General features: G+C 35.1%; 1 protein-coding gene across 2 annotated transcripts in view; it reads right to left on the bottom strand.

Annotated features, from left to right (window-relative positions):
• EGFR (epidermal growth factor receptor) overlaps positions 1 to 18,871 on the bottom strand; it is a 205,442-nt gene extending 186,571 nt beyond the window's left edge. Inside the window, exon 1 of one of the 2 annotated variants that reach the window (XM_087713137.1) lies at positions 18,353 to 18,871. In XM_087713137.1, the coding sequence (XP_087569263.1) occupies positions 18,353 to 18,491 (139 nt within the window). In that variant the 5' untranslated portion in view covers positions 18,492 to 18,871. The remainder of the gene's footprint in view (positions 1 to 18,352) is intronic. The other variant, XM_087713136.1, reaches the window with a different exon arrangement.
• Positions 18,872 to 22,988: the final 4,117 nt, after the last annotated feature.

Here is a 22,988-nt window from a genome sequence, read left to right on the forward strand (position 1 = left end):
GTACTGTGTGTGTGTATCTGTGTGTGTGTGCTCGGTGAATAGAATTATTTTAGAATGAAGTTCCATCTAGATCATTGGCCCTCTATCAATGATATATAGATTATAAAAAAATATGAAAGAGGTGCTATTATAACTTACAAAGTGCACTCTGGCTTGTAGTTGTATGTTTTTGTCCTTTTTGGTTGTAATTATTTCAAAGCTTCTATTAATTTATTTTACTATAGCGGATTATATTCCTTAAAGTTCCTGCAGAATGGCATGTACCTCACAGTAAATAAGATAAATACAAAAAGAATACCAAAATATAAAGTGCTTATATTTTGACTCTTATAGCTCTTACAATGGAGATTTTGAGGGGAAATATTAGAAATTCCACATGGGATTATATTAAATGGCACAGTGGAAGGAACAAAGTAAAAGCACTTAAAATTTGAATTCCTGATTGTAAACCACAGAAATAACTGCTCAGAGTCTCCCTATAAGAGAGGGCAATCATGTTAATTAATGTGCTTTCCCCCCCTCCCAAAAAAAGACTGCATCTGATTAATAAGCTTCAGCTCATGAATGCACATGTCTTTTAATAAGATTTGTTACCCAGAAAACAAATATTAACTTTTTCCTGTTTAGATTAGGGAAGAGGTATTATTCCTTAGATGTTTGTCCATATAATACACAACTTTAGTTTTCACATCTGGTTTTGCAAATGCTGTTTAAACTCAGAAATTAGTAGATTTATGGAGAAGCCAAGTGTGTGACAGGATCCACAATTTGCACTATAATGCTATTATATATAAGTAAAAGTTTCAAATTGATAAGGAAGTAATCACAATGCATAGCCATCTGGAGCTTATCATTCCACACAGATGTTCCCCTTGGTCCAGAAGTGCTGAAAGAACAATATTCACAACTAAGGATTAATAATCTGTTCAAAATTTCTTCCTGTAGGAACTCTGTTCAAGCCATATATTGTAACAGATAGCTCATCCTATTCCAGTAATGGCGAAAAGCTCGTGCAGAAACGTTGTGCATGTGTGTGCATGTTTGTCAGGGGCACGCTCCGGAAAAGCCAAACTTCCGAGTTCTAGTGTGCATGTACATCCAATGATCAGCTGGACAGTGCACATGCACAGGCCAGTTTTCAGCACTGCTGCACGCATGAAGGAATTGTGCTCCAGAAAAGCCAAACTTCTGGGTTCTGGCGCGCATGCACACCCAACAATCAGCTAGCTGGTGTCCATATGCACATCAGTTTTGGCACTGCCGTGCATGTGAAGGACAGCTGATCACTGCATGCACATGCATGCCAGAAACTCAGAAGACAAACAGGTTAGGCCACGCATGCTAGGCAACATGGCTTTACGTGCCACTTTGGGCACACATGCCATAGGTTCATCATCATGGTCCTATACAAATCAGAGTTAGAGGCAACATTGAAATTTTATGTTCTTATATAGGTTTCTACTATCAGTGTTCAGGGTCATGTGGAAACCTTTATTTGCACAAAATCTCCTCACTACAGACAATATAGCAATAGCAGTAGACTTATATACCGCTTCATAGGGCTTTCAGCCCTCTCTAAGCGGTTTACAGAGAGTCAGCATATTGCCCCCAACAATCTGGGTCCTCATTTTACCCACCTCAGAAGGATGGAAGGCTGAGTCAACCCTGAGCCGGTGGGATTTGAACCGCTGAACTGCTGATCTAGCAGTAGCCTGCAGTGCTGCATTTAACCACTGCGCCACCTTGGCTCTTACAATGTAAGTACATTGTGACATTGTACATTGTACAATGTCACAATGTACATACAGATATTATCATATTATCATTTCACTGATATTTATCAATACAATTTGTAGAGAATGAATGAATGAATAATACAGAACAAATAATCTCAGATTCACTGTATTCTGGCCACAGGTCAGGAACAACTGGAAATCTGTTTTTATTGTTCACTCACAATATGAATCAAGGTTAAATTAGCAGGCTCTGTTTGGAATATGTTAACACCATGCTGATACAAATTATTATCATATCTGAACTTTTTTTTCAAAACATTCTGTTCTTCTCTTGTCTTGTAACAGTTAAAAAAATCACAGTCTTAATATTCTAGACAAAATAAATCTTAAAAGCAAAATAGAGAAAAGTTTTGGAACACCAGATTGTCTGTGACTTGTTAGCCTATCTGTCTGGATGCAATGTTTTTTTATTACCAGCCATAGTCCCATTTAATGGGTTTAGAATTTGTCTCAGCATGATCTCAAGAAACCAGTTACTAATTTAAGCAATCGCTTATGTCTTTGCTGAAGGCAATGTTGAAATATCTGACCAAACCACTAAAACGAGTTATTTATCATAACTCTTCCTCCACCTTTTGTTTCCCTATTTTCAATTAGAGAAGAGAGACAGAGAGAAAAGGAGGAGGAGGAGGGGAGGGGAGGACATTTCAGTTGCATTGGAGAGTGACACACTATATAAAATGTAAAAATCAGCAAGCACATGAAGACACATATACACACATACAAATAAAAGTTAAGCATATCGGCTAATTAAATGATGTGGATTAAAAAGTGTAATATTGTAGTTATGACAGTAATTGTTTTTTAATTTGGTGCTAGATATTGTATTCTGGATTATCATACCTTTTCTACCGTAGAAGTAATATTTAGAACTAATATCTACTGTAGAAGTAATATTTCTTCACATTTTTATTTAGTTTATGTCTGAAAACCTTCAGGCCTTACTACAGAAAACCTCAGCTAATAATACAAATTTATTGTACTGCTATATAGAGGGGATTTCATGGCATTTGTGGTACTTGATTTTTCTTGCATTTCATCTTCTTGGATTGGGTTTTTGTCCATCTTAAATCTTTTTGTGAAACAAGTTTAGAATATATTCATGCTTGTTATGTCTTATATATTTCAGTTTAGCATATAATGAGTAGTACCACATTTAGTATCTATAAGCTCATTTGTGAATAAGTCAACTCTCAATCTTTTCATTATGTTACGTTTTTCACATTTGGTATTCATGGATGGTACTTTTCATTGTTTTTCAATTACAAATTCAATGGTCTTCTTATCCACTGATGTGTTTATCCACAAGTATATAGGGATATACATGTATTTTCAAAAACCTATTGCAGCCATGGCAAGTTGGCTGTGGCGAGTTGTCCCATTCTGTGCTAGGTCATTCTGTACAAATTATAGAAAAGACACATCCACAATACAGTAGATCACATAACATTATTTTCCAGTGCAGCTATATTAGGGAAAAGTAGCTCTTATGGGGCCACTCTGCAACTTGCATTCTGACTATGCATATCACAGAGCAGGATTACGCTCTAATGCTTTTCTAAAATATGTCCCATAAACAAGTCTCTTTGGAGAACTGTAACAGTTTATATGCAAATCTTCATATTACATGTTCCAAACCAGTCTTGTTTCTCTCAAGGAGTCATACTATTATTCTTGTTGTTGGTCACATAGTCAGCCAGATGTTTAGACTGTATTTGGCACTTTTGTCCACCTATCAAGTCCACCTATTTTTATCAGTGCCAATCAGTGGTGGGTTGCAGGTGGTAAACCCTGGTACGGGTGTAGAGGTGCCTGCTGGGAGCACTGGGTACAATTCCAGTACGGTGCTCTGGAGGGCCCACCCGCCCGTCCGCTGTCCTTACCTGTATTTAAGCTCTTCGGCACTTCCATGCACAGAGCATACGGCGCCTGCCCAATGCTCCGCTGAGCAACTGGAGTGTTGCAGAGGCGTCACGGATAATCGCAGGAGGTAAGGATGCATGTGCGCACTGTGCACATGTGTGCGTGCTGTGTGCATTCATGTGGGGGATGTCAGGCCCCATTGCACTGTACCGGTTGAAACAGGATCCGGAACCCACCACTGGTGCCAATGGTATCAGATCCAAGTGGTGCTCCAGATGTTTTGAGATTCCTCCCCAAAGGTTTCTTACTATTGGTACTACCTTTCCTTTCCTTTGCAACATTTCTATTTGCAGTCTTTGTATTTTGTGATTTTTCTTTCTTTTCTATTCTGCTGTCTTGAGGTACTATCCAGACTTTTTTATTTGTCAAGTTTCAGCTTGGGTTGGATGTTTGTTTGAATTCTAAAGTACTTTAGCTTTTTCAGTTTCATTTACTTTCTCTATTTTATGGTTCCACCATGTCTAGCAACACCATTGTTACTACTTTATCATGCTGTTGTTTCTATTCAGTTTGTGTGACCTTCTTGCAGCAGCCAACTAATGGTGCCCTGTTTCTTCAGCTTCTTTGCAGAAGTGGCATGCTGTCTAGTGCTATCTTCTCAATTCTGGCTTTGCTGCATTTGTCCTTAAGGCTTGAATTTGTGCAGCCAAAATTAGCCCTTCTGTCTCTTTTTTCAACTTTTATGCTTTTAGCCATTTTACCAGGTCTTGTTATTATCTTTTTTTTCCCTGCTGTTTTTTTTAATGTACTGGCTATATAATACTTTTCCTTGCCATGTTTCTTTTCTAATCATCATTTGATCTTTTTTTGTAGCTAATTTGATGTCTCCAGTAATCAATAAGCCTTCATGCTATACTACTTCAGTGTATCTTCTTCATTGTTCTTCAGATATTTTTCTAATCCCATTTTTTCCCCTTTTTCAGCTATCTATGTACTTGCAACATTGCACACCCTTGTCATTTTCTTGGTAGGTAGAGTTTATCAACATCACTATATCAATGAAGAGCATGATTCATTGCTGGGATTTTTTAGTTTTCCTATCCAGGGTTTTTAGTTCTGCTTAAGTCTGTATAATTAATGAATGGAATTGCCCAAGTGTTAATTACTTTGATGGCATTTCCACCATAGAGTGTAGACTTAACATTTCCATTTCTCTCTTTTCTCTCTGCCTTTTTTTCTATTGTTATGTGATTATGTTGTCTATGTAACAAAAATAAAATTAAATTTAAAAAAAAGATTTCCACTGTCATAATGTATTTATATGTAACCTTGTTGACTTCAGTCTGCTTGATATCAGGTTGAAGAATACCCTGATATTCAAACTATTAATAAAATTTCCATCCGACATATTTATTCCTTCAATTTTCACTTTTTTTTTCTATTGATCGTGAGCATGGGACATTTGTCCAATCCAAACAATATCTTGGCTTTACAAGATATTGTAAAGTGTTGAGCAGGAATTCTATTTCAAATTGTGTTTTTCCATTTAGTTTCAGATCACCCATGTAAAGGAGTTAGGATATCCTGGGATATGTTTTTGATGTTTAATATTTATGGCATTATTTTATCAAAGCTGTTGTATTCTTTGAGTTGATCCTGTTATACCTGTGCCCAAAACTGCAGTGATTTTTCTTTGTCAGCTGGTTACTGGTTCACTGATTTCTATCCACTGATGGATTGGGAAATATCTTTCTGATTTCTAGGTGCTACTTCTTGAACTAGTATTCTTTGGACTTCTTATTCTTCTGCTTTTCTTTCATCTGTATAGTTACTTACTATATAGCTGTATAGCTTACTTATATACAAATGCATAATTTGCTTGTATCTGATTTTAGCTTGCTGATTTATTTTCCAATCTGATCTTCTATTTCTGTGGTGCATTGTTTGACTTTTTTCTTTTTTGATTTTGCATCCATTATATTTATTTATAACTGCAGGCATGCTGTCAATTTGTCAGTTTGTTTCTTGCAATGATCTGGTGCTTATATTTGATATCACACTATTAGCATCTTTTAATACTTGTGCTAGCTGTTTCTTTGGAACAAGCTTCAATGCAGCTAACTTTATTCTGTGTTGGCTGTTGTTATTCTTTTAGATGCTCAATTACTCTTTGTTTCAATTATTCTTTTTTAGTGCTTTGTTCTTTCTGAGAGGAGGAGGTGCCCAAATGGGAATGAAAATGATTCAGTATCTATACTCACTTCTTCTACTGCCAACTCCCTATATTTTTATCTATGTTTGTCAAGACTTCAATATGTATATCCTAAATAGATCCTTGCAGTTCTTCCAATTCTACTTCTGTGAATAATTTATGTCTTATTATAAATCACTGCCAAGCTGTGCTCTGGTATTTCTGATTCTGGATGATTATGTTTTTTCTATACATTCTTTTCAGATATCCTCTTTTCATTGATCTTGATCTGTAAAATGGATCAATATTTTTTCCCAACTTTGTATGTTTGTGACAGGGAAACAATATTGTTCTTGTTAATCACAACTATCCTGAATCCTGTAGTAATCAGATATCCATGACCTACAACACTTACTACCATGATCCTTGTTGATTGGGTGAATCAGATTCAGTGTGAGTTTCTATAAATTATATCTCACTATATTGTTTACAGGAGGGACAGAGACAGTCTTTTTTCTGGATTCTCTGATGAGATCTGTCCAATATGGTTGAAACTCTGGCATAGCTCTCTCAGAACACACAAACGTGAGGACCATATAAAGATAGTACTTTACATATTTATTGTTATTGTTGTTGTTGTTATTATTATTCTATGACTATCAATGATTATGTTCAGTCATTAAAAATATTCAGATACAGAAATGGATATCACATTCTGCAGCTACATTATATTGGATATTTTTATATCCAAATGAATGATACCTATGTACATCCAAGGAATTATAGCAACTTTCCTGAAACCAATCAGAACTTTTGTCTAATCAATAAATCTTGGTACAATGCCTTTCATAACATTATTGAAAAAGTATAAAAGACAGATCAAATAAATGCAGAAGTCCCTGGCCTGAATTTAAGTATTATTTGCCATTTTCAAAGGACTTGGCAAAAAAATAAAGTGCTCATGTCTGTTCCCTCAAATGAAAGATTTATATAAGGGGAGGAAGTGAGCCTGCTCAAGACTTATTGTTAATGTGACAATTATAACTTCTAGTCACTTTATATGTCTGAACTGAACTTTATAAACTGAAATAATGGGAAGTATCAGTCATCAACATGTCTGATCCATTTCTAATAATGTATAATATTGGTATGAAATTAGAAAGGGAAAGGTTTTTTAACAAACCTTATTATTGGCGTCACACAGTGAAACACTGAAATGTGGTTTACTAAGTAAAGAAGTATTTATTTTGGTTCCTGATTTTGCTTTAAATTGCCTATCACTGTTTTAATTACTACTTATATTCACAATTACAGCCTTACTAGTTTGCCAAGGCAATTAAAGAAACATTTAAGCAATTGAATACTGAAAGCCCTACACTCCTCAAAGTCATGTAGAAAACCAAGTTTTCAGAAATTTAAATGATTAGTGAAGGTGCCTCACAGGAATATGCAATATAAGATTTTGCCCTGGACAACAAAAAGGTTGAAAAAAATCATTCTTGTATCACAGAGAGTTCAGGCGGAAGATATTTTGTTTCGCTTATTTCTAATGTTCTAAACTTTCTAACAAACTGATAAATATTACAATTCTTCTTCATCATATTCTGATTCTCACAAAGATGACATTTGATACAAAATTAAAATTATAGATAATTTTCTTACAGATAATTTCTACCACAGTTCTTGTGATAGGAATTACAACAACAAAGAATAGTTATGGCATATTTTTCAGATGCTAAGTAGAACAAAGCCTATTGATCTTGGAAGATACTGCCATGCTGTAACTCCAGTTTGAAAGATCATATTATTATCAAACCGAGTGCAAATGAACTAAATAAGCTGCTAGTTCTGATTATTTTGCTATATAGTTGGATTATTTTGTATTTTCAAAAAAAAATCAGATTCAGATTCAGATTTAATTTATTTGTATGCCGCCCTTCTCCGGGAGGGACTCAGGAAAAGGGGATACAAACACAATACATATAATTAAAATACACAAGAGTCATATGGCCATACAAGTCGAGAGGGGAGGGGAACTCATCAACCCCAGGCCTGCCGGCACAGCCAGGTTTTGACGGCTTTCCGGAAGGCCTGGAGAGGGGTGAGGGTCCGAATCTCCGCGGGGAGTTCATTCCAAATGGCGGTTACATTTGATTTCTACAAGGTTCTACAGAAATGTTACAGTAGGCAGTTGGTTTATTCTGAAAAAGATAAGCAGGATTAGATTTTTTAAAATACATGGATAGGAGACCATTGTAAAATCATGTAGCTATTGATTAGATTGGGAAATAGGAAAAAATATTCTGGAAAAAGGCAATTATTAAAGCATTCCCTATTTGTTACCTGGAACACAACATAGAAACTTCCAACTAGTCACAAAATCAGCTTGTTTGAGAGAAACTATCTTACATAATGGCAAAAAGTTTAAAGTCTATAACAGAGACCTGCTGTGAAAAGTAGATACTTAGCTAAATTTAAATACACAATTTAAAACGTGATAAGATAATAACAACAATGTTCAAGAGTGCCAAAACCACCCTTTTGTAATGCTCCCAGGTGTCCACTGACACTCTGATATTCACAAATAAGAGATGTGATGAACAAAGTTATGTCCATATCATAAGAATTTAAAACTATATATGTAAGAGTGCAAATTGACAATTAGATTGATAAAAATATGAACATGTGCTTATTTTGTAAAAACACAATTTTTCATTTCATTTTCTTGCAAAAAAGATATAGAACATCAGATAGGAATAGACTTATCCCATGTTTCAACTTTCTTATATATAGTAATACTAATTTTCATATATGATGTGATATCTTAATATATATTTTTATTGTAAACAAAAGCTGGTAACTTATGACATGATGAACTATATATCAGTTATGATTACTGGATTCACTTGGAAAGTTAAGACTATTCAGCTAAAAGCTGAAAAAAATTAAAACTCAGCTGATGTGTTCTATTGAACTGCCCCACTATTAGCCCCCCTTATTACAAAGTCCTTGAGGAGAAGGGTAGTATGGATAACTAATTGATTTGGCAAATAGAAAACTGTGGGCCATAAATACAAAACTTTTGGTGTGCCCCTAAATAATAGAAACAGTGCCCTTGCTGAATTAAATATGAATACTAAGGTGGCAGGTTCAGTTGTCTGTATTGATGGTGATGAGCAGGGAAAGAAATTGTTTTGAATAAGGAAACATGTGACTCGGGTATTGCAAATCAGTCATGTGACGTATCCAAGGTATCTAAAAGATTAGCCACCTTCTAGTTGGTGACTCAATTATAAGAAACGTCAATTTAGGAAACAATGTGGAGTTCTTGAAAGAGGTGAGATGTCTGCCTGTTGCTACTGTCAGCAGAGAAAGAGGCATGTTGTTAAGATAGTCAAGAGTGCTAGTAAGGAAGTGATGTTGATATTGTTGTGCATCTTGACACTAATGACCTGTCTGAAAAAGATGTATTTCTGTGCAGGAGGATTTCCAGAGCTTGGGCAGGAACTTAGCAGGATAGGTTATAGTCTCATTTTTAAGAGGTTTCATCTGTATATAAGGAACAAAAAGGAAAAGGTCAGCATATAGTGGAATTCAATGTGTGGCTAAAGGATTGGTATAAAGCAGAAGGTTCTGGTTATGTCAATTATGATGTTAGCAGTTGGTCTGATGAAAAGCTGTGCTAAAGAGATGGTTTACAGCTATCACAGAAAGGGACTGAGTTACTTAATACTAAATTCAGGAGTTTTCTGGAGAAGCATTTAAACTGAATAATAAGGACTGTTAATTGATACAGAACATTTTTGTTCCCAGCAATCTAAAACCAATAGGGTCTCTAATCCCAACATAGAGGTTTGTGCAATTAAGATTAATTGCCATTAAGAAAAATCAAGCTTTTGATTGTGTGTGCCATACTATGTACATTAATTAAATAGGTGATAAGGATGAAAGGGAACTCAGACACAAAACAGATTATGTAGAAAACAAACACAGGGCCAGTCAAAAATGACTCAAATGAAAATGCACCAATGCATAAAGTATGACTTTTTTTCTTTTTACAACTCTTTAATCCCTTTGTTCAAGGTGGAATTGGGGCGACCGAATGGCCCATCTCTACAGAAATACAGCAGAACAATGATGAAACCCATCTTGAATGCATTTGGATCAATAAAAAAAGAAAAATAATGACATTGCTATAGGTGTATAATACAGGTCACCCAACCAAACAAAGGAAATAGATGAACCTTTTTCTCTATGTACAAAACACACCACCATAATAATAGGGGACTTTAACTACCCTGACATCCCCGACTGGGAGACAAATTCTGTGCAAGGTCAAACAGATTCCTAAAAAACCTAGCAGACAACTCTCCCCAAAGGTAGAGAAGGGAACTAGAGGGTCAGCCACACTGGATTTAATTCTCACTAACAGAGATGAAATGATGTAAGGCATTGAAGTTACAGGAACCTTGAGGGGAATGATCACACAGTATTGGAATTCAATCTTATGCTAGCACAAGCAATAGAACAAAGTCAAATTAGAATCTTGGACTTAAGAGTGCTGATTTCAATAAACTTTGAGAGAGCTTGGAAAAGATTCCATAGATGAAAATCCTCAAGGGGAAAACAACCTAAGAAGCTTGGGAAATTTTGAAAAGTGAGATGATAAAAAGCCAGTCTGGCAAAATTCCAATAAAGAAGAAAAATAAGAGATTTTAAAAGAAACCAGTCGGGCTGCATAAAGAACTGCACAAAGAAAGACAAAAAGAACAAATATAAAAAGTGGAAAGAGGGGCACATAACTAAGGCAAAGTATCAGCAAATAACTTGAACATATGAAGTCAGGAAAGTTAAGATTCAAAATGAACTAAGGCTTGTGACAAAAGAGAAAAATAACAAAAATTGTTTCTTACAACATATAAAAAAATAAGAAAAGTCAGGGAAACCATTAGTTTATTAATGGGAGAAAAAGGCAAGAAAATTATGAGCAGCAGGAAGAAAGCAGAACCATTTAACTCATGTTTTTGCATCTGTCTTTACATAAAAGTTAAAAAATTCAACCTATCAAAAAAATCAGTAAAATTCAGATTAGGAATGAAAATCAAAATAAGGAAATGGTAAGAGAACACCTATCCATTCTGATGAGTTCAAATCACCAGGACCAGATGAATTACATCCCAAGGTTCTGAAAGAACTGGCAGACCTGATCTCAGAACCATGAACCACAGCCGTTTCAAAGTTCCTGGGAAACTATCAGATGACTAGAAAAGGAATGAGGTAGTTCTCATCTTTAAAAAAGAGGGAAAAATTGATCCAGAAAACTACAGACCTATCAGAAGATTCTGCAAAAGATAACCAAGCAATGTATTTGTGGACATCTAAAAGCAAGGTCTTCAATAAGGCATTTGATAAAGTACACCACAACCTACTTGGTAAAATAGAGAAATGTGGGTTTCTGGATTCATAACTGACTCATTTCCTCCCATCATTTCCTTGACTTCTTTCAATTCATCTTCCACCTTGTCTGCTTTCTCTTCTACTCTATTTATATGCTCCTTGATATCCACTTGTATGTCTTGCAACATACTTTTTAGCTGCAAAATAACTTTGTCTTGTTGTGTTACTGTGCCTGTTGCTTTCTGTGTCGCTGAACCAGGTGAGGTGGCTGTTGCAGATCCATATGATGCTATTTTCTTCATTTTGGTATTTGGTTCTGACATTGTTGTATTTAAGTTGTAATTAAATTTTGTAATCTAAAGAGTAGATTAGTAGACTAATTACAATCCTGGAGTCACCCACACCAGCCCAAGTACCAGCCCCCAATAAGCCAATCCTTGTTCTTGGACACTATCTTCAGGTTCTTGCTACCTTAATCCATTCGCTTTATAAAGACCACATGAAGTAAAGAAAAAAGAAAAAAAGATAGGAAACAAGGAGAAAAAAAATGGTGTTGAGTCTCTCTGCAACAGAGTATGTTGCTCCAGTTTGGGGCGCATCTGCACACATGAAACAGGTTGATACTGTTATCAGTGAAACAGTATGTTTAGTGACAGGTTGTCTCAAACCTACATCAATTGAAATAATATATTATCTCAATATGCACCATCAAAGATCAGGAGAGAAGTAGCAGCAGATGATGGGAGAACTAAGCAAGAGAATGATCCTCGATATCTTCTGAATGGACATATGCCCCAAGCCCACTGATTCAGATCTAGGAACAGCTTTATGACAAGAACAAACATTCTTGAGGATACAACAAGAACAACATTGAATTAAAAAATGGAAGGAGACCATTGAGCAAGGAATGGAGAATATGGCTTAAGGATCTGACCTCCCTTGCACTATTTGGAGGCTGTTAGTGGATAACAACACACTCTGTGAATGTGGAGAGATATAAATCCTGGCCTATCTGTGGGTATGTCAGCTACTACCAGAAACATGTACCATAATGACTTATTTTGCTGCAATGATAAATCCAAGTAGGAGGCTTCATTTTGGTAGTTTAACATTTGATCTAGACATGGGAGGAGGAAGGGGATGAAGAGGAGGAGGAAGAGGAAGAAGGATAAGATGATGATTATTAAGGATCCTATCAGATTTTATTTTAACATTCTAATGAACTTGATTAAAAGTTATGCAATTGAGAATACTATGTATTAATTAAGGGCATTCTGAGAGTATTGCCAAGAAAGACCAGCTGATGTAAACAAGGATAAGAGCTTTCTCTGTAGCAAGTCCAGTGCTGTGGAATTCCTTCTCTAATGTATAGTGTTTACTATTTGATTATTTTTAATATGGCAAGCAGGACTTGAAAACCTAAAGTTGAGCTACTACATTAAACACTGCCTTTATGCAGAAATATGTAACAGATTTTGCTGAGCTCTGATGAATCTTGGTTTCAATGAATTCAATAAAAATAAAAATATATAAAAATATAGAGGACCTATATTTACTTCCTGAATTTTATTCGTTTGCATACCGATGTTTGTTTTAACTTTTATATTATCTGCTTTACTGTTGCTTATTGATAGGTTTATCAGTTCAAATTAAGCTTTTAGTTCAATACTGAGAAATTTAAATGAGCAAAAAATTGCACAGCTATGGATTTGGAGAGAGGGTTACAATATCCTATCAGATAATTTTTTAAAAGCAAAGGTTATTGCTACATATTTTTGGTTTTTATATACTATTATCTAGAGTATGTAAAATAAAGGAAAAAATGAGAGTACATTTCAGTAAAAGGAATCACTTTCTTGCCTAAGGTTTATACAGAAATGCTGTAAGAAGACTCAAGATTTTGAAACATGATGTTCTATTTGACTGTGCTGTTTTCCACAAAAATGATACCTTCCCTATTTTTATTGAATTCATTAAAACCAAGATTCATCAGAGCTCAGCAAAATCTGTTACATATTTCTGCATAAAGGCAGTGTTTAATGTAGTAGCTCAACTTTAGGTTTTCAAGTCCTGCTTGCCATACTATGTTTAATAAACCGTGAGGTTTGTGGTGGGATCTTATTTTTCTATGTTGTACAGCACTGATATACAAATCACTTTGGAGGGTGAACTCATGAATATTAAAGGAATAGTAATTAAAGTAATAGAATACAATTAAAGGAATAGAGATCAACACTTCATAAATCCCCTGGATGAAATCTAGTCAATCACTAAAAATCTTAGGTATATAGCTTCTAAGGATTTCCAAAAATGTTAACAATGTTTAATTTTTAATATGGCAAAAGGGAAAAATTATTTAAAACATGTCTGAAAAGAAATTATATTAACTTTATTAAATTTTAATTAAAGTTAAGTAGAAATAAAATTAAACAAACTTTACATTACTTTTGTGGACTAGGTCCTTATATGCAATCAAAAATGAAATTCAGTTCTCTCTGAGTACCCATTGTACATATTTTGCATTCACAAAGGGCAAAAATGGATTAAACATGAATTTCCTCTAATTGTATAGAAAATTAATACCTTTAAGATTGAGAGCAGAACAAATTGTGTGTTTTTGTATATGCATTAGAAATCTGCAGCAAAATTAACTTTGTTTTGCATATGATGAATATTGAATTGCAAGGGAAAAATTTTTCCCTTGTAGTTTGAAACATAAAGAAAAATACTTTACCTTCTTTAAGTGATTGTCTTAATTATACCTGAACTGATGATGGAAAATCCAAGATTACTACATATATTGAGTTAATCTCATTTGCGTCTTCGTGATCATAATTTGATTATATTAGTGAAACTCTTTGTGATTAATTTCTCTAGCCAAAAAATATATATTTGAACATAATACATATAATTACAGCCTTAAAGACTGCCTATTTGTACTTTTTCCAAGAAGTATTATATAATGTTAAATTTTACTTTGAAATGTAAACATTGATAAGAATACTTAAGCTCAAATGATATATTTATGAAAGGGTGATGCATAGGCATTTTTAACATTTTTGCCTTTCCCTCCCACTTCCCCCAAGAATGCAAGTAAAGATTTGTTTGTTTGTTTGTTTGTTTATTATTGGCAAAATGGAAGTTAATGGTATATATGCATCTCTTATAACACATTGAACTGAGAAAAAAATATTTGATTTTTAGTAGAGTTTGAATTGTTTTATTAAATTTCACTACTGAGACCAGCATTTTCAAGACAGCAAGTCTCCAGCTGATAATTAAAAGATGTTTGGAATACAATATAGCTGGCATTTATGATATATAATTAATTTATATTTAATGTGCATTTTACCCAGAATATAACATTCCTTTATAGAACAATTCAAAATTTTGCATTCAACAGACTTCTGAGTGAAATCTAAATTCTACAACTAATCATTCATCCAGTAACACATTTTTTCTTCTCTAGAAAATCTCCCAGTATGTTCCAGCAATTCCCCTCTGTAGATTAGATCTGAATGTTCATGGGACTTGCTCAGGAAAGGTAGAATTCAATAGCATATTACTATTCACTTTATTCACAGTCATTGGATTCAATGGATTCAGTATCAATCAACCAAGAATTAATAATATTAAGTCATCAAAAATATCAAAATTGGAAATATGGTACTTAAGAACATGATGGCCATATTCATTTAAACTCTTAACAGCCTCTAAACCAGGATTCTCCAAAGTGGTCATTACTGATGACTCTGGGATGTTGGGACTATTAATTATTCTTGTTATATGATTGGGTGCAGTAAACCAGATGTTTAGATTAGATATGGCATTTTTATCTACCTAACAAGTACTTTCAATTACTAATAAATAGTAATTACCAATAATTGGAAAGTAGGTACTAGTTAAAGTGGTATTTATTACATGATTTTCATACACTAAATGTTTGGGAGTTGATGTTCAAACTAAAGCTTTTTAAAGGAATTGATGAGCTACTCTAAACTAATAGATATTGCATCATCATAAATTTTGTGGTACTACAGTCTTCCCCTACAGTCCCAGTATATCTGAAGACAATTAAGTAAATAATTTATCCATGAAGTATTGCTTTTCATTTGTGCTGATACTAGATATCAACTTGCCTGGGCAACTCAAAGTTGTACTATTCTGAAAAAAAGAGAAAACATTATGTATTTCATCTGCATTGAATACCTCCTCTATACTCTACATATCTCCTGTTGGTCTTATTACATTATATTATATTAAACATTACAAGCAAATAAGATTGGATAGAAATACTTATCCCATAATCAGATATTTCAATCATTTTAGCAACAGGAGAAACAAATATAACTGTAATCTACAACAAGACTATAGGTTTTTGTCTCTTCCTTAGGAGGGGAAACAGATTTGAGGATATTACTCCATTATGTGTTTCATTGGATGTCAGTTCCATAATTATTATTAAGTAGCTTTTCCATGAAGCTTATTGTTTAATTCTCTTTATTCACTTACATTTTATTGTCCTTTTTTGTTTACCTGAAGTGGTAAGTTTTGATTATAAGCTCCTTAGAACAAAGACTTACCTATTATTTTTAATATTACTTATAAAATATAATGTGCAGGTTTCAGTCTTCAGGAGTATTATACAACGTATAACAAATGTTAATACAAAACCAAAACTAAATAAAAGCAAATATTTATTCATTTAGTAATCTCAAGAGGCATAGTAACTCTAGCTGACATACAATAAATAAACAAACACAACACAAAACCACATGAGAACCAGAAAAATAATAGCACACCATTAAGAATCCATGTCAAAAAAACTACACAATAATTACCCAATAAATCAGTTCAAATCCGGATCACAAGTGAAGATACAAATCATTCTATTGAATGAGCCAAGATTTCAAGGCTTTTCTTAAAGAAAACAGGATCAAGCTATGCAAAGCTTTATGAATACTGCGCCTCCAAAATGCTACAAAATGAACCAGGTTGCCAAATTGATGGTGAATTCACATTTCCATGATCCCATCAGTTCTTTTAAAATATTTATCAAGTTTTGTTATATTTCTGTGTCAAAGCAGTTAACAGAGATAACAATGTGAATACCTCTTCATAATATTGAAAATTCTAATTTTATTCTAAATGTTTCTTTTTCAAATTCTCCTTTCATTTTTGCCTCCCACATTCTCAAGCCAACTCACCTATCCCATCTCAATTCAACTCACACCTATGTGAATTGCATAAAGGAAGGGAGGAAAAAAAATATCAACCCAACCCTGCCCTAATTACATTACTGGCAGGTATAAACTTGCTGTTCAGAGTTGATCAAAACGAAGCTTCTTGATTTTAAGATTGTGCAATTAACTATTCAGAAAGGTTTTTTTTAAAGATGGTTTTATTTGCCCAAGTCATGAAATATTTAAATTGATTTTGTTTAGTTTACAAAGTATATTTTCCAAGTTACAACTTTTTTTCCTCCCTCTGAACAGAGGCAATGAAAGGAAAAAGAGGGAAAACTCAATTTTTCTCCATTGGAAGACTTCTAAAATAAAGATGATTTGCCTGGAATGAAAACTGGCTGCTGTTCTCAAAACTTCATAAAAGTGAAAGAAATTAAAGAGCAGACAGAAGACCATCAACAAGACAACATATACATTACAGGAATCCTTTCCACTACTTCCTTGATACTTTAACTTCTTTAACAACAACTGCAACAACAAAAAAGCTTTCTTCACAGACTTAACTGTAGGTTAGGTGAAGGGAGAAGAAAGTATTGTCTGAAAACACATCAAGCCAAATCCAGCAGAAGATAAAATGGCTCTCAACCAAGTTAACCTGGAAAATTATTTGAGCTGAGAACAACACATTTTCTTTTTCCTTTCCCTTTCCTTCCCAAACCATGATATAACTATTTATTTCACTACACTACATTTAACTACATTTTAGAAAAATATAAAGCACCTAGTAGTGAAAGGTTTATTTAAAAAATAAAGCAAAAACACATATTTTGCACTTATAATTTCAAGTTTGTACAGAATTTTGATTCTTGGGGTCAGACATTCCTATGAATCACTGGTGGTTTTCCCCACGTTACAGAAAGAGCACAATAATTTTTCAGCAATACTTCTGTGCAAAGTATGTACACTCCTATGAAACTCACACATCAGCCTTTTACAAGGGTCATATAAACAAGAGGTCAGTCTCTTCTGCCAAGTTCTAATCCCTGTTGAATTTTCAAGGACTTGAAATTTACTCTTTCTAAAAGAGGAGTGCCTTGAAGCTTTTGGTTATATCTTCAGAATAACAACCAGGAGAATCTTGTTTCTAAACTTTAACAGACTACTTGCAGCAATATAACTACAGAAAAATATGATTCAATGAAGTATAAAAGATTTCTATGAAGAAGCGGAAAACAAAATTTGAGTTTAGGACACATATATGGCTCACCATTCAATTAAATATGAATCTTTTTTTTAAAGCTGTTCTTGTTTCTCAAAAAAATGTGAGATTGTGTTAGCCAAAAAACTGAAAACAATGGGAAGGTGACTCTACAGCTCTGTGCTTCTTTTGTTGACTTGTCACCTTCATTAGAGTGACCAAGCTCTCTTTCAAAAGCCTGAAGTCAAAATGGGGAGTAAGGAGGGTATTTGTTCCACCTTGGGCCTATTCCATCACTCAGCATTTAATAAGTATCAAGAATAATTTCTGAAATTCACATTTTGATAACCAGGATCCGATAGAAGTACTAAATCTTAAGAAAACAAAAGAAGATAATGTTATACTTAACTCACAGAGTAACTTTATAGTGGTAAAGTTAATGAGTCCCTTTAATCACATATGAAATTCAGAGGTGGTAGGAAGTTATACGTGCCTGGGTTAATAATGAGGGAATGCAAATGATCGGTGGATGCCCTTGGCCAAAGTGATTATACAGAGGCCACAACTTGAATATAACCAAACATGTACAAAGTGTGCTCCTGAACAACAGCTTTCTCGCCATACATCCAGGAGACAGATTCCAGGCTACAGCCCAGTCCCTTTCTTGGCGAAATTCCCATGCGCAGTGTGGCTGACTTGCTCCTTCTCATCTCAGACTTACCTTTCTTTTGATTTATAGCAGAGCTAAAGGTGCTCAATAGCAAAGCGAAGAGGACAGCAGCAGTAGAGACCCGTCTCGACCCTAAAGTTTCCGCGCCTGTTGCTGAAACTCCCGCAGATCGGCGGTTTCCGTGCCCCATCCTGGACGTGTGCGGCGACAATCCGGAGCGCCAGCGCTCGGCAAATCGAGCCTGTGGTCCGAAAGTTTGAATCCACTCGCTGCGCTTTTTCTCGGTCGCCCCCAAGCTAACTCTGCTCAGCAACACCTTTCTCTTTTTGCTTCAGTTTCTCAATCGCTACCCATGCCGAAAGACTGAGGCAATCCCAAGATCGGGGAGTGGGGGAGAAAGGGAGGAGGAGCGAAAGGAGGCTCTTTTTACAGTGGTTGCTGGCTGCGGTGCCGCGCGCTCACTCGCTGACTGAGCAAAGGAGTGAACGATCCTCGGGAAGCTGGCCCCGCTCCGCGTCCGCGCAAGGGGCAAAGAACCTTTTGCAGGAGTGGCCAATATACAGTAAACACAGTGCGAGGAACTCCCAGCCGAGCCGCACGCACAACACGAAGGAAAGAAAGTAGGCTAAAAAGATATCCGCGTTCCATCAATCCTCCCCCTCTTCTTTGCTAAGCTTACAAACAAAACTTTTTCCTCCTAGCGCACATCTCACACACTTCCTCTTGAGCCGTTGGCCAAAACCAATGAAAAACAAGAGGCGGGAACTATAAGAAAGAAAAAAGAACTGGGTGTGCGGGGAGAGGCTGCGTTGCCTTCAGGTGTAGTTTTGTACCTGTCCAGTGCCAGTGATGGGAAGGGCCAGAAATTCCTGTCCAGCTGGCTGAGCTGAGTAATACGCATGTGCGCTTTTTCATGCACTTTCAGGGGGCCGCCCCTGTGGTTTCGTTTATCTGCTGCTGCCGCCACAGTGACGGTACTACTGATTTACCTGCAGCTGTAGCGTTCCCGCTGTTCCAAGAAATGAGATTAAATCTGTGCTAGCAGGGGGGAAAAACCCAACATGTCATTACTAATCTATACCTTGGAAAGCTGTAGCTGAGCTGAAGTGGAGTCAGGAAACAAGCTTATTGTCCAGAGCAGCTTGTGCAACACCTTGGCCAGTCACTGGATTCCAGTAATCTTTTGAAGCCATTTCTTTGTGTAAAAATCAAATCTTGTTACAACTTGAAGACTTAAAGGTCTTCCAAATGCTTTGTCCTTGAACTGGCAAAAAATTACAGTGGTGTAAATTTGCTTGTCAATTCCTATTTTACCACAGACAGTGCCAGCAAATTGTGGTGGTGTTATTAATGTATGCAGGCCATGCAAAGGACTGAGATTGAGGGATCACTCCTGAGATTTGTTTTTCTCCCATTCCACCAGTCTACTAGTACATTCAAACAGAGCCTAAAATATTAATTCACATTCCAAGTACTCTAGGACACCATAGCATCTACATTTAAAAGCAGTCCCAGCAAAAGCTGGCAGATATGACAAGATTGTGTCATGAAGAGACAGAGAGAAAGCACTCTCATGCTTCACTAGGAAGCCCCACCATTACCTACATTGATAGGTACTTTGAGGCTAATTTAATTTAATTTAATATAACACTCTCTGGATTGACTAAGATAATTAACATGTTTGGGTGGGAGTGTCTATCTTGAAAAGACTAGAGACTATCATGAATGGTCAGAAAGTTAGTGTCCATTTACCAAAGAGAAGGAATGTGCATGCACCCACCTGGAGTGGCTAAATAGGTGCTCTGGTAATTAGTAGAACTGTTGACAAAGTGGATCAGATTTTATCTGTGTAATCACTTTTCTGACTCATTGCAGTCTTTTCAGATATCATCTTTTCACTGATTTGTAAAACAGATCATTATTTCTTTATTTATTTGCAATGGATAAACAATTTTTCTTCCAGTAGCCCTGTACCTACTGACCCTAGCTCCTCAACCAACACTGCTGAATTGTGTGGCTCATTTATCACCAGGTTTCCAGATACTGCAAAAATAGCAGACTCCTTATTGGATCATGACCAATCTGGTAGGTTTATTGAAGAAGTCTGAACAAGAGAAGCTGGGAAACCCTGTTTTCTGTGGTTTTTCCATACTTGGTTTGATTTAGTTTTATAATGTTTTCACTATGTCCAAATATATTCTGTTTGCTCAGCCTAGTTATTAATGACTAATAAATATGGCAGCATCATTCATGATTTGCTTGAAATTATATTTGATTACTTATCCAGTTCATCAATTGAGGAGGGTATATACAGCGTAGAATTTTCTCCATCTTTATGCTTTTCATTTGGATGTTAGAGTTGCCTGTGTACCTTTATCATACCCAGGAAACTTTTTATTAGGATACTGGACAAGAATATTCTTTTTCTAGGCTTTTTCACTGTGGATTGTTCCAGTAGATTATCAGCAAACAGAAGTAAATAAGGATGTGTTAGAGAACAAAATGTCTCCTATGCTGTTCACCACAGTCTGCATTCAAAGATTAAAGATTCATTACAGAGAATTGCAATAGAAAGATAACATGGGACAAAATGAAAATTTTGAGAAAAATAGACAAAAAGAGCTCTTCTGTTGCTAGTTTAACAGAAACTAGTTTCTGTCCCTGTATTTACACAGAATTTACAATATATTTTGGCAGTCAATAACAGTTATGATCCCTTTCCTCACTACTTACTCCAAAGCTGTAAATACAGTTTGAAAAGGAAATCAAAATAGCTATTCCATGAGTAAGAACAATATATTATTGTTTAAATATTGTAAGAAGAGAAAACCACTTAGGGAATCTGTTGAATAAAAGTGATGCTAAAGATACATTAAAGGGAAATAATGAGAGTATAAGCAAACAAAATAAAAGAATTTAGAATGCATACTTTATTGAGAAGGATAAAGAGCAGAAACCATGTTGAAAACTTACCTTCATATAAAGAATTTGAAAAACTGAATTTAATAGTAATTTCAAGAGATGAGGGTCTCAACATCTTTTTTGTAGTATGGTGATGAAAATAGTTTGCAGTATTCCAGGGGGGGTCCTTCTAGGGTTTTATAAAGTGGTATTAGTACTTCATGTGATGTTGATTCTATGCCTGTTTATACAACCAAGGATTGTATTAGCTTTTTAAGCTGCTGCTGCTACTGCACACTGCTGGGTCATATTCAAGTGAAGAGTCACTAGGACTCCACGATCCCTCTCACAGTTACTGTTTTTGAGCCAGGTCTTGACTAATCTGTACTTATACCTTTGATTTTTTTTCCCTGCCTAAATGTAAAAGTTTGCTTTTCTCCATATTGAAATGATTTTGTTGGATAGGGGCCGTTGTCTTCAGTTTGTCTTCCGGGGTGTTGACTATTCCTGACAGTGTAGTGTCATCTGCAATTTTGATGAGTTCCCCTTCTCTTCCCTCATCTAAGTCATTGAAGAATATTGGACCTATAATGGAGCCTTGTGGTACCCCATTACTTACTTCTCACCATGCGGATGTAGTACCATTAAGGACTACTCATTGAGTATGGTTTATCAGCCAGCTACAGATCTGGTGATGATGTTGTCTATCCCACATTTTTCTAGTTTACCAAGAAATAGATTGTGGTCTACTTTATCAAATGCCTTACTGAAATCTAAGTATACTATGTCCACAGCATTTCACTGGTCTATTTATATAAATCTAAACTAATCTAAAGTAAAACTGATTCAAATTTCCAGTATAGGGTAAATTTCTGGTGAAAATTATTGGTACATGAAGTCACTTATAAATTTTTCTCTATATCAGCAACATACTCCACAGAAATAGGTTAAAATGAAAAACATACCCAATTCAAAACATGCTTAATTGCAAATTAGTAGCTACAAAATAGTAACTTTGATAAGAGGCAAAATAAAATCTTTTTTTCTAATCTTTAACTTTCAAAGCTAATTATTATTAAAGACAGTATAATAGTAATCACTAAACCTTGAGAGCTTTCTTTCCATTTCAACCAGTGAAAAGGAAGAGAAAATGATTAAAGTTCCCTTACTAAGACTTGATTTGACTTGAAGGGTGTTGTTGCTTGTCTTTTATGATGCATGATTTAATCTTTTTATGATTCCATTGCTATACGTTTAATTTATAATAAGCTATTATGACTTATTATCATGGTCTGGGCAAATACATGCCTACCTTCATTTAACAAGTTAAGATTTAATAAATGGTACACATGGAGCTGGATTCCAAATACTATCTCACAATAGCTGGATAAAATTTCACATAATTCAGTTTAATTAAACATCCATCAAACTATTAAATTTGACAGTAATTATCTCATGTTATAAGAATTTCAGAAGTATTGTTTTAAAAATATAAATACATTGATGCTTTGTCACAGAAAACCCTCTGACTTGACAAACACGGAAACAGACATCCTGAAGAAACAAACAATGTGTAAATAACAAAAACATCTAAAAAGAAAGAGGAATAAAAATACCAAAATCACCAGGTCTAATATCATAAGAGTTGCAACAAATGTAGGGATTCTGGTGACCTGACCACTCTTTTCTATGCTGACATGAGAATGGGGCAATAACATTGTCTGGTTGCTTAAATATATGAAAAGAGACAGTCCAAGATTACATGGGATACTGTTTCTATTTCCAC

This window comes from Thamnophis sirtalis, unplaced genomic scaffold (genome assembly GCF_051295495.1).
Source record: "Thamnophis sirtalis isolate CommonGarterSnake01/CBP01778 unplaced genomic scaffold, rThaSir2_p1.2 scaffold_4, whole genome shotgun sequence".
NCBI lineage: Eukaryota > Metazoa > Chordata > Lepidosauria > Squamata > Natricidae > Thamnophis > Thamnophis sirtalis.